Source organism: Heterocephalus glaber, unplaced genomic scaffold (genome assembly GCF_053883595.1).
Source record: "Heterocephalus glaber isolate CG9 unplaced genomic scaffold, H.glaber_assembly_v1.0 deba00000546, whole genome shotgun sequence".
NCBI lineage: Eukaryota > Metazoa > Chordata > Mammalia > Rodentia > Bathyergidae > Heterocephalus > Heterocephalus glaber.
Window position 1 is genome coordinate 38,332,385 of NW_028258147.1, and position 12,227 is coordinate 38,344,611.

At 35.7% G+C, this 12,227-nt stretch overlaps 1 protein-coding gene across 6 annotated transcripts in view; it reads right to left on the reverse strand.

The window, feature by feature from the left end:
• Positions 1–12,227, reverse strand: part of Rundc3b (RUN domain containing 3B) — a 171,363-nt gene that overhangs the window by 9,620 nt on the left and 149,516 nt on the right. For 5 of the 6 annotated variants that reach the window (XM_087204491.1, XM_004862416.4, XM_021242644.2 and 2 more), the window contains one exon: positions 1,506–1,627. In XM_087204491.1, the coding sequence (XP_087060617.1) occupies positions 1,506–1,627 (122 nt within the window). Of the gene's footprint in view, positions 1–1,397; positions 1,628–12,227 lie in introns of all 6 variants that reach the window. The other variant, XM_021242645.2, reaches the window with a different exon arrangement.

The window sequence follows — 12,227 nt, forward strand, 5'->3', positions numbered from 1 at the left end:
AAGCTGGCAAGGACATGATCATGCAGGAGCACATGATAAGCAGCTTAGACTGTGTTCTAATTGCCACTGAAAGCCATTAGAGAGTTGTAAGTGGGGTTATGATGCTTTCTTATTTATGTTTTACAGTATTACTCACTACTGTGTAGGCAATGGACTATAAAGGGGCGAAAAGGGAGACAAAACACCAGTGAAAAAGCTGTGGCTCTAGTTCTGCTTAGAGGCTTGCTGCAGGGCAATGGAAAGCGTGATGAGGTGCTGTGTGCAGATGTGTAGTGTGGGGAAGTGACAGTGCTTATTCACATACTGAGGCTGTAAGGAGAAAGGAGAACCTAGGACGACGTCTATGGTGGCACCATTCGCTGCAATGGAGGAGACGGGGAGACTGAGGCATGGGTGCAGGTTCTGCTGGGTAAAGGCTGATCTGTCTTTGCTCTCACTCACACACACCAGAGGAGGGAGAAGTGGGAAGACGAGATAAAAGATGTGAGCCTCAGATCACACCAGCACCACTCGTCAAATCCCAAGTGCTAGAGGCAGCTCTAGCCTGAGCCAGGGGAGTGAAAGTAACAAGCTTTCAACAACTAGACTGCTGTGTAGTTAAATAGTTAAATGCCCCCAAAAGGCTCATGTCTTGAAGATTTGGTCCCCAGCTGGTGGAGCTCCTGGGAGGAAGAGGTAGTACATTTAGGAAGTGGGGCACTTTGGGCAGTGTTCCTGCCCCTCCCCTTTCTCCTTTTGCTTCCCAGCTGCCATGAGGGGAGCAGCTTTGCTCTAGCACCTTCTCCTTGTGTGACGCTGTCTTGCCATAGGCCCAGAGCAATGTGGCCAGGTGACCATGGACTGAAACCTTTGAAATCATGAGCTCAAACCAACCTTTACTCTTCACATGTTCATTATCTCACGGATTCTGTCACAGCAATGGAAATCAGAGGGGTACATTTACTGCTGTTCTAGGATGAAGTTTGAGGTGCGGAGACCGTAATGGGGCCCTGTCATTGCAGGCAGCCTGGAACATTGTGGCATCGGACAAAAAGGCTGTAAAGCTGCACCCTGATGGGAAGAGAGAGTGATGAAGACACACAAGAGAGCAGACACTGTCATGTTCGTTCCTGAGGACGCAACAAATTAGGGACCAAATGAGATGCAAGAATGGGGAAGTGGAAAAAAAAAGAATGAAGAAGTGGTCAGCTGGGTCAAAAGCTGCTGAAAGTTTAGTAGGATAAACACAAAAGACTGACTTCAGCAGTATGCTCCTGGTTAATCATCCTGATAACAGTCTCTTGAGTAGGGAAGTGAGGAAATGAAGGCAGTAATTATAAGTAAGCCTTTTGAGAAGGTTAAACATAAACACCAAGAAACAAAGACTAATTATTTTTAATCATATAACAGCAGCTTACTTTCTAGCATGCTTCACAGAAAGATCATTACTACTCTTCAGCAAGATGTAAAACCAAAATATATATAGTACAGCAAACGGTAACTTTCAAAAAGATGGTTTTTCTTGCCTTCACTGATTGAATTTAACGTGTCTTGTTTTCCATCTCCATCTTGGGACTGCCCTGGATCCAGTGAAGTCTGAGAAAGGCTAACTTCTGCTGATAACTGGTCAAGACTTTGGTAACTTTTCCTGTAAAACAAGGGAAAAAAATGATCCTTGAATTTCTTCTCACAAAAACAGACTTCTAGAGATATTCTCTAGTGGTTTTCAGTTTATGAAATTTCTGGTTAATTTTCTTCTGACATTGCCTCTAAATTTCGCCTTTATTAATGGCCTCAATTTGCTCTCCATTGTACTGTTCTCCATATCCTCTTTTTTTACACCAATTTTTGATAACTCAGATGATTAAAAATGCAAACTTCTAATTGATTTATTTATAATTTTTAAAATAAATTTTACAGATTACTATTTTTTGGGGGGTACTAGGGATCAAACTCAGGACCTTGTACTTTTGAGGCAGGCACAGTGCCACTGGGTAAATCCCTGGCCAGCTGCACCAATACTGATAAGGCTAATTTTGATCACATTTGGTCAGGGGGGAGGGGTGCCAGATTGCTCTACTGCAAATTTACTAATTTCCCCTTTTTTGTTGTTTTGTTTTGTTTTTTGGCATCAGGGATCGAACTCGGGACCTTGAGCTTGTGAGGCAGGTGCAGGAACCACTGAGCTAAATTCCTGGCCCTTGAGATTACTATTAATGAAGAAACAAAAGTGGTGTAACTTAATAATGACCAGTGTCTCAAGCAATTCAGAGTTTTTCAATGCCTTGATACTATCAGACAGTAATTATATAACAAGAAAACCAAATTATTACAAACTCCTATACTGTAATTTAGAAGTTAAAAAATGTTGGATATATGAAAATTAAACTCCCTCATCTATTTGCTATTCTGAGGCCCATTTTATATTAAGCTAACTAATTAGAAATGAATTACATTAGAAGTTAAATAGAGTTATAAATGGAAACTTAATGAAAGCTTATTCTTAACTTTTTCTCACATTTGGTTCTTCAAAAGATACACTCAGGTTTGGGGTTATTCACCTTTCAAATAAAAGAGCAGTCTTCATTATAATTTCTAAATATAAGTGGCCTAGGAAAAGGAATGTTTTTCAAGCTGAATATCTATTTCACAAGGTAGTCAAAACTTACCTGATTCCCTAGATTTATTTATTTACCTGTTTATTTTTATTTCATGTTTTATTACACTCCTTTTGGGGAGTTGGTCCGTGTACATAACACATCTTAATTAGTCTTGTCATTCCCTTTCCCTGTCCTTCATCCCTCTTCCCTCTATTTATTGATCCTCTTCCCATTTGAGAAAGATCTATCTCCCTACTTCATCTTATCTTTTACTTTGCTCTTCATTCATATTTTGAGCTTCTTATATAAGAGAAACCATGTGATATTTAAGCTTGTGTGCCTGATTTATTTCACTTAACATTATGGTCTCAAAGTGCATCCATTTTCCTACAAATGACTCAAGTTTATCTTTAGGGCACAGTAGTACTCCATTGTGTGTAAACACCACATTTTACCCATTCATTTCTTGATGGACATATAGGTTGCTTCCAAGATTTAGCTATTATAAATTATGCTGCTGTAAATATGGGTACACATGTGTCACTGTAATATGATGTCTTTAACTCAGCTGGGGAGGTATATGAAATTTCTAGTTTTAGTTTTTTAAGGGCTCTCCATACTGCTCTCCATAGTGGTTGCACTACTTTCTGTTCCCACCAACAACATGAAAGTTTTTGTTTGCCCCACAGTCTTCCTAGCATTTATTATTATTTGATTTCTTGATGACCATTCTTTCTGGGGTAAGATGGAAGTTGTTTTAATTTACATTTCTCTAATGGCTAGTGATATTGAGCATTTCTTCATGTATTTATTGGCTATTTGCAAAGCATCTATTCAATTCACTTGCCCACTTTTTGATTTGGTCTTTTATTACGGGGGCCTAATTTTTAAATTCTTTATATATTATATGAAAGCATATATAATAAAATGATCTACTTCACAATTATCTCTAGTCATACACACAAAAATAGACTTATCCATTATTTACATAGCACTTGCTACATGCTAGGCATTATTTTACATATCACATAAATTTTAACTTATTCAAACCTCTTAAGTACCCAAAGAAGATGAAATTATTACTACCTTCACTTTACAGCAGAAGAAATGGGGCATTACAGACACTAGATTGAAAACTGGCATTCTGGCCTTAGTTACAGATTTATCAAAGGTTTATATATTAAATATGGCATGAATATTTATTCTTAGATGCTATTTTTATAAGGACTCATCAAAAAATGAGGCAAAAAATAGAAAAATATTAATTTACTAAAACTAGATTGCTCAATTTGAAAAGGAAGATCTCAACAAGTTTACCAAAATAGTAGTTAGTATAAACTGCTTTTGTGCTTACTAGCAACCAATTTTATTATTGTAAAATTTTATAGAATTTCAGAGGAGACATATAATGCAAGTATCTGTTTTTTTCTTTTGAGAAGTGAAGCATAAGGTGATAAAATGAGGTAATTTTACTAGCTTACAATACAGTGTTCTCAATTTATAAAATGATGACTTTTCAAATGTTGGGAGTATCAAAGGCCTTAGTTATATCTTTTCAGTAGCAGAAAATTCTCTTACAGGAAACCTATGATATAGCAGATAGCACTTTATAAGCTACTTAATATGTAATAGAATGATACGCAGTATTTATATAGCACTGACTACATGCTAAATCATATTACATATGTCTTAACTTACTTAATCCTCCTGAGTACCCTAAGAAGATGGAATTATTATTACCTTCACTTTACAGCAGAGGAAACTGGGCATATGGATATGAGATTTAAGACTGGTAGCCTGGCTTAATTCTGTTCCTTAAATAATCTTATCTCTGCTAAAGTACAGAAAGAAAAATTTGACTTCTTACTTTATTAGAAAACCTCTCAAAGAACAGCCTTATTTTCTGAGATAAAACATGTAAACTATACTACACTTAATCATCTTGCTAAAAATTTTACTTGATTTTATTTAAATCTTATTTCTTTAGTTATAGAGAGAGTAGGAACATAGGAATTTAATGAGCAATGAGAAATGTTTGTTTTCCAAATTATTTTTCTCTCCTCAATAGGTAGGCTTGCTTTTTAAATTGATGGCTTAAGGCATATTTCTGATCTTCATTTTTCATCATAGGAAACTTGTTAATATTTTAAATTAAAAATTATATATAGTAATTTTACAAACAACAAAATACCCAAAGCAAAAGAACATGGAATTTATCAAGTACTGAATGAGACAGCTACAATAATCTCCAGGACCGCTGCTCACTAAGGGATACACTCTGAAAGCAGCCCCTAGAACATCAACACCAAAGGAGCTTTCTGCGTGATCATGAGAGGTCATTTCAGAACAGCTCACTTCCAAATCCAAAGTGCTTTTGAACCTTTCTACTCTTTAATTTGTCACCGTTAGCCAACAATCCTTGAGAATATAAATTTTATGTAAATGTCAATGAATACAAAAACAGAATTTAGAAAATGATGCTTTGAAGCAATAATACAAATTCCAACCCCAAATTAATTATTTCCTTCATAAGATATTAAGACGAGTACCTTACACTATTTCCTCTCATGCTTGAGATGATGGCAAACCCACCATCTGGAAGGAAACTAGTTCAGGTGCTCTTGGTATGGCACAGAGTGGTTTTGGCTTCCACAGGATACAGTGCTTGATTTCCAGGAGAATGGCAGCTCTGTGGGACAAACATCTGCTTGTCACACAGTAAACTATCCATCAACAAGAGCTCTGTCTTTAAAGGCCACACACTAAGTCTTATTTTAGAATTCTTGCCTCATTTTGTGATATTATCTGTTTCTTCTTTGTAAGCAAGAATATTGGGGCCGGGGATTTAGCTCAGTGGTTTCACTGCCTGCTGAGCAAGCGCAAGGACCTGAGTTTGATCCCCAGTACCAAAAAAAAAAAAAAAAAAAAAGAATCATTTTTGTCTATGTCTTATACTCTGAGTAACTACTTTGAAAATAATGAAACAGAATGTATTAACTATTATTCTCTTATTATTTTATTATGAAACTTTATTTTTTCATAAAATAAAAAAAATGAAAAAAACCCCAAAACCATACTGTAAGATTTAAATCTTACCTACCAGAGATACCAATCCAATTAGAACCTATTACTAGTTCTTAAAATACAATTTTTAGAACATTGGCCTAATCAAAATTTGAGCCCAAAATAGTAAGTCATACATTCTGACTATACACAAAACTATAGTTTAATATATGCCATTATATTGTTAAATACATTTTATTTTATTTATTATTTTTTTGGTACCAGGGATCAAACTTGGGTCCTTGCGCTTGCTCAGCAGGCAGTGAAACCACTGAGCTAAATCCCCGGCCCTGCTAAATATATTTTAAATTAAACTTGTAGGAATTATGTCATAAGTCATGGACACTGGCAATATAATAGTCTACTACTGTAAGTCAACATCTATTTGAACATTTCAAAAATCCCTTAAGAATAAACTCTCATATACATAAAATTGAGTACCAAAGAAAGGCAAATTAAAAGAAAATTGAGTGAAAGGCCTGAAGCCACTTATTGGTTAATTTTTCTATAACTTTATATTTTATATTAATGATCAGAAATAATAATATGGATAATCTGTATCATTTATTTGCCCAATAGATGTATTGAGGTCAGTAATAATTTAAGTTATCTGGTAACTAAATAATAATTTCTGTGCAAGGCAACAAGTGTGATGTACAGAAGGATATGAATATTATTCACAGGTAGAAAAAATACGTGCACACTGTATATATAGTGGAACACACATGTAAATGGAGATAATGTTATTTGGAGTCTTGTTTTTCTTCATAGAAATCTATTTAAGGAAGAAAATAATCATTTGTTATAGTGGAACTATCTGTATTTGCTTAATTTATTAAAGTTAGAGAGGGACGGAAGGAAAGTCTGATAGGGAATGATATATGTGAGTCAAGTCAATGCTCAACCTACAAACTGTAAAATGTTTTTTGCAGTCTCAGTGTTTTAGAGACTCCTACTCTAAAAGTGCTTGAAGAACACACACGGGTAGGAGAACTCAATATATTTGAAGGAAAAGTTATTAATAAAAACTAAAAGCCTAAGCAATATATCATAAAGGGTATAGAAAAGCCCACGAATCTCATAATTTGACAGCCAAATTGAAAGCCAATGATAAATTTAAAAGTCTAAAGAAGTTTACCTAAAACATACAAATATGACAATGAATCTAATCTTTTGGGATAAGAATGGGTAGGTTAGGCAATAATCTAACAAGATTATCTAACAATCTAACAAAATTATCTAACAAACTCATGTTACCTGCATTTTATACATAAAAAGATACTAAAACAGAATGTATTTGAAACAAAAAGTAAACAATTATTCTGTATAAAGAAAATATGTTCCGCAGCCTGCCTCACAAGCACAAGGACCTGAGTTCAATACCTGGTACCAAAAAAAAAAAAAAAGAAAGAAAAGAAAAGAAAAGAAAGTATGCTTTATATGTGGTCTAATAGAAACATACGGTAAATATTTAAATTTTAAAAATTATTATAGTAAAAGTCACATTACCATTAATCCCCTTCAGAATACCCCCCCCCACTTTGAACACACCCCATCCTTCTTGCAGCTTCCTGTAGCAGTTCTGGAAATGCTTTTTTATGTCTCTAGTTAGCACAGCTGTGGCTGCCTGGAAGTCCTGGATCAATATAAAATGTTTACCTCAGAACTTGCATGGTGCTGGATCCGAAGAATAAGGCGGATGAGCACGCACCGTAAGGTTTTCATGAGCATGCCTTTTGGTTCAATGCTGCTGGTGCTCAGCAGCAGCATTCACTGTATTTTTAAAATATCAAAGCTCGTAAACATACCTATAAACGAGGACTTCCAGAACAGCTTCAGAAAGTGGCAAAAATGATGGGAGGAGTGTGATCAAAGCTAAGTGGAATATTTTGAAGGAAACTGATAGCAATGTGTCTTTTACTCTAATGAATTTTTTTAAAAATTTAAACATTCACTGTATATTTTGATTATCCCATATACATTTATTGTTAAGTTTTTACTGCCAACCTATAATTTCTATTTGAAATATTATTGTTTGAAATATAGGAAAAGATATGAAGTTCAGCATGGCTAATATTGCAAAGCTTATATAGTCAAGAAATAAATCAAATAGCCTTCCTATACACGAACAACAGACTCACTGAAAGAGGAACTGGAGAAACACCTCCCTTCATAATAGCATCTAAATAAATGAAATACCTAGAAATTAACCTAACCTAAAGAAAGAAATCAAAGACCTCTACTCTGAAAACTATAGCACTCTGAAAAAACAGATCGAAGAGGATATCAGAAAATGGAAAGACATCCCTTGCTCCTGGGTAGGAAGAACCAATATAGTGAAAATGGCCATACTTCCAAAACTGCTATATAAATTCAATGCAATCCCAATTGAAATTCCAGCAGCATACTTCAAGGAACTTGAGAAAACAATACAAAAATTCATTTGGAACAAGAAGAGACCTAGAATAGCAAAAGCAATTCTAGGCAATAAAGACAAGGTAGGGGGTACCACAATCCCCAAACTGAAACTATACTACAAAGCTATTGTGACAAAAACAGCATGGTACTGGCAAAGAAACAGACCTGAGGACCAGTGGAATAGACTAGAAGATGCAGAAACAACTCCAGACATACTCAGCCATCTCATCTTTGATAAAGGAGCCAAACACCCTCACTGGTGGAAAGATAGCCTCTTTAATAAACGGTGCTGGAAAAATTGGGTTTCACCTTGCCAAAGATTAAAACTAGACCTATAGGGCCAGGGATTTAGCTCAGTGGTTTTGCTGCCTTCTGTGCAAGCGCAAGGACCCAAGTTCAATTCCCAGGACCAAAAAAATAACCAAATAGACCTATTAGACCTATATCTTTCATCATGCACTAAAGTAAAATAAAAATGGATTAAAGATCTAAATATTAAAACAGAAACGCTAAACCAGCTGGAACAGAGCTTAGGTAGAGCTCTTGAAGACATCGGCATAGGAAAAGATTTCATTAACAAAACCTCAGTCACACATGAACTAGCATAAAGAATCAACAAGTGGGATCTCTTATTAAAAAGCTTCTGCACAGGTCTGGGGATTTAGCTCAGTGGCACCGCTCCTTGTGCCTCGCAAGCACAAAATCCTGAGTTCAATCTCTAGTAGCACAAAAAAGAAAAAAAAAAGAAAAGCTTCTGCACAGCAAGAGAAACCACCAACAGCGTGAAGAGACAACCCACAAAATGGGAAAAAATTTTTACCAGCTGTTCCTCAGACAAAGGTCTACTATCTCGAATCTATAAACAACTAAAAAAAATCAGATCTCCCAAATTTAAAGACCCAATCCAAAAATGGGCGTCTGGAATGAACAAGCATTTCTCAGACAAAGAAGTAGAAATAGCAAATAAATACATGAAAAAATGTTCAACATCACTGGTCATTCGAGAGATGCAAATGAAAACAATGCTGAGATTCCAACTCACTCCAGAAAGAATGGCTGCTATCATGAAATCAACCAACAAATGCTGGCGGGGCTGTGGGGAAAGAGGAACACTGCTCCACTGCTGGTGGGAGTGTAGACTGGTGCAGCCACTGTGGAAATCAGTAAGGAGATACCTCAAAGAACTAGGACTGGAGGTCCCATTTGACCCAGCTATTTCCCTGCTGGGTATCTTCCCCAAAGAATTGAAAGAATCATACCACAGTGATATATGTGCACCCATGTTCATAGCAGCACAGTTTGTGATAGCTAAAACCTGGAAACAGCCCAAGTGCCCATCAACTGGAGATTGGATAAAGAAAATGTGTTTTTTTTAATAAAATGGAGTACTACTCACCCATAAAGAATGAGAAATTAGAGACATGTATAGCTAAATGGATGCACATTGAGGTGATACTGTTAAGTGAAAGAAATAGGACACACATGTGTAAATAGCAAATAGTTTCTCTGGTGTGAGAAACTGAAAGTGTAAATAAGGATCAAAAGTTATAATATATAATGTGAAATAGGAAGAAAAGGGGCAAAAGGGAAGGGGAAGTGGGAGGGGTAGCCAAAAGGAAAGAAGGGATGGAATTAATGAGAGAAAATGAAAAAATGGAAACAAAGTCTTTGTAAATAGGGAGGGGTGGAGGGGTTAAAAGGAGGGCAGGGGAAGGGGGAAAAAATAAGAATCAAGAGAGATTATGTAAAGGTGCAAATTTCCAATGATGAATGTCATTATATTGTATACCTAAAATATACCAATAAAATAAAATTATTTTTTAAAAAGAAGGAAAGAAATCAGAAATCATATTTTTAAAATTTTATAAGTAGAATAGCAAATAAAAATAGATTTCAGATTTCCTATTGTGATAGGCATCCTTCTTTGAGTAGGGAATAATATAACCAAATTATCCAATAGCTCAATTTTGGAACTATAAAGAAGAACAACAAATCCCTGAAAGAGTAGAGTATACTCTTAAACTAAATAAGCAGGAGGCAGGCTGGGGATTTACTCAGTGGCTGTCACCTGCCTTGCAAGAGCAAGGTCCTGAGTTCAATTCCCGGCACCAAAAGAAAAAGGAGGAGACCATTAATATAAGGCTGTATCACTTTTCTGAGTTCCTAGTGACAAACTGTAACTTAACAGTACATAACAAACTGAAACCTAATTTAGGAGTTTATGTTTTATAGTAAGTAGCCAAGCTCCAGCCAGTCAAAGGCGGCCAACTGATCACAGCAGGATAAATGCATCAGCACTTGCCGAAATAAGGCAGATGCTCAGTGGTAGCCTTTAGGTAATTTCTCTACTTTGCTTCCTTTTGTTGTTTCTACTTCTGGGCAGAATTCTCTGAATCCTTTCTGACAAGTCAGATCAAAGGGTAATGCTACATAGAAAGAGACACCTATTTTTTAAGCTAATAGAGTAACTAAATCAACCACAAAATCTGGATGTATGCTCAACAAAACAGGCAGTTTCCCTGCCTGCTTTTCTGAGACTGCAATTACTTCTGCTTCTGTTATTCTGCTTTGTAAAAATCTGCTTTGTAAAAATCAGTCATTATTACACATTCAGAGGTACGGTAAACTGGAAATAAATTGTTCACTTTAGGCTCTATATTAGCTAAATAGTTAAGTTTGTAGGCAGACAAAGGTACACGTCTTGTGGCTACCCCAGATGACAATGTGGATATTGCAGCTGAAAAGACATAGTCTTTTAACTTACTAAGATTTAATATTGTCACAATATTTTCACAGAGCATGAACATTTCATGTTTTACATATACAGTGGTAACATGGTTCACAAATTTAATTCATTCTACAATTTCGGAAAAGATGGCCATGTTTGTTTTTGTGTAGGAAAGATGGCTGTGATTGTGTCTGTCACCCTATGCAGAATTTGCAAAAAAAAAAAAAAAGCAAAATTTTGCCAAACGATTCCATTTACAAATCAAATTGTTTGCAAACAAAAGCATTCATGAACCAAGGTACCACTGTAAAGTACATCAAATATTACTATAAATTTTCAATCCTAATTTTTCAATCATAAGTTAGAAATAAAAATAAAATATCCTCTATTACCGTGACATAAAAGTATAATGAAATATACTCTAATATTCAAAAATTCCATAAGAGTACATAAAAGAACTAGATTACAATACATGGAATATTTGAAGTCAACACTTTGAATTACATGAAGAAACATGACTTAGAAGTTGAAGAGTACTACTGCTTTATTCTGCGAATGATTTGCTCGCTTCTAATAATCAATGAAACAAGGAAATGCACTAAAGTCCCTATCAATTCTTTCAGCAATAAAAGGCCAAATTTATTTTGAATTCTATTTTTGATAAACAGCAAAGGCGTTGTCCGCGCTTCAGAAACATCCCTTAGAGCCAGGGATTTAGCTCAGTGGTGCCACCGCCTGCCTCAAAAGTGCAAGGTCCTGAGTTCAATCCCCAGTACAAAAAAAATCCCTTAGATAAATGTATACTGACTCCCTGCAAAAGGCACCCTACGAAGCACAAATGTGAGTATGCTCTGTCAGAGAAATCTAAACACACGGACTCATAAAAAGAGAAAGAAAATGTGGGGGGGGACAGAAAGAAGGGGAAAAGAAAGAAGGGAAGGGAGTGAAAGAGATACAAGGAGGGGGGAGGAACAAAACAGAAGAGGATAGGAGGGAAGGACATTAGGGAAAAAAGATTAGCTGGAAACAGAAAAATATAGTGAAAACAAATGATTATGATGTAAAGTGACTACAAATGAAAGGAAAGTGATGACAATCTATTAATATCAAAACACCTAAGAGAATATTTTGTAGCTCATTCAACACTGAGTCACTATACCTAAATAACAGTCCTGAACAGTACGACAAAGAAATAGGAAAAGGATCTGTGGCTCATGGGTGAAGTGATCATATATTCTATACTTTCTACAAATTAGCTTCATTGAGAATGAACAGTCTTTCAGGCCACAAAGAACAAGTGTGTATCGTTCATCCTTTCATGAATTGACATTTAATGTTTTCCTGACAAAGAGCAAAATTAATTCTAGGCAAATAAAACACCAAAGCTAGAATTTAAAAATCATTAGACACAAGCTCCTAGATGTCGCTGAAGAACTGGC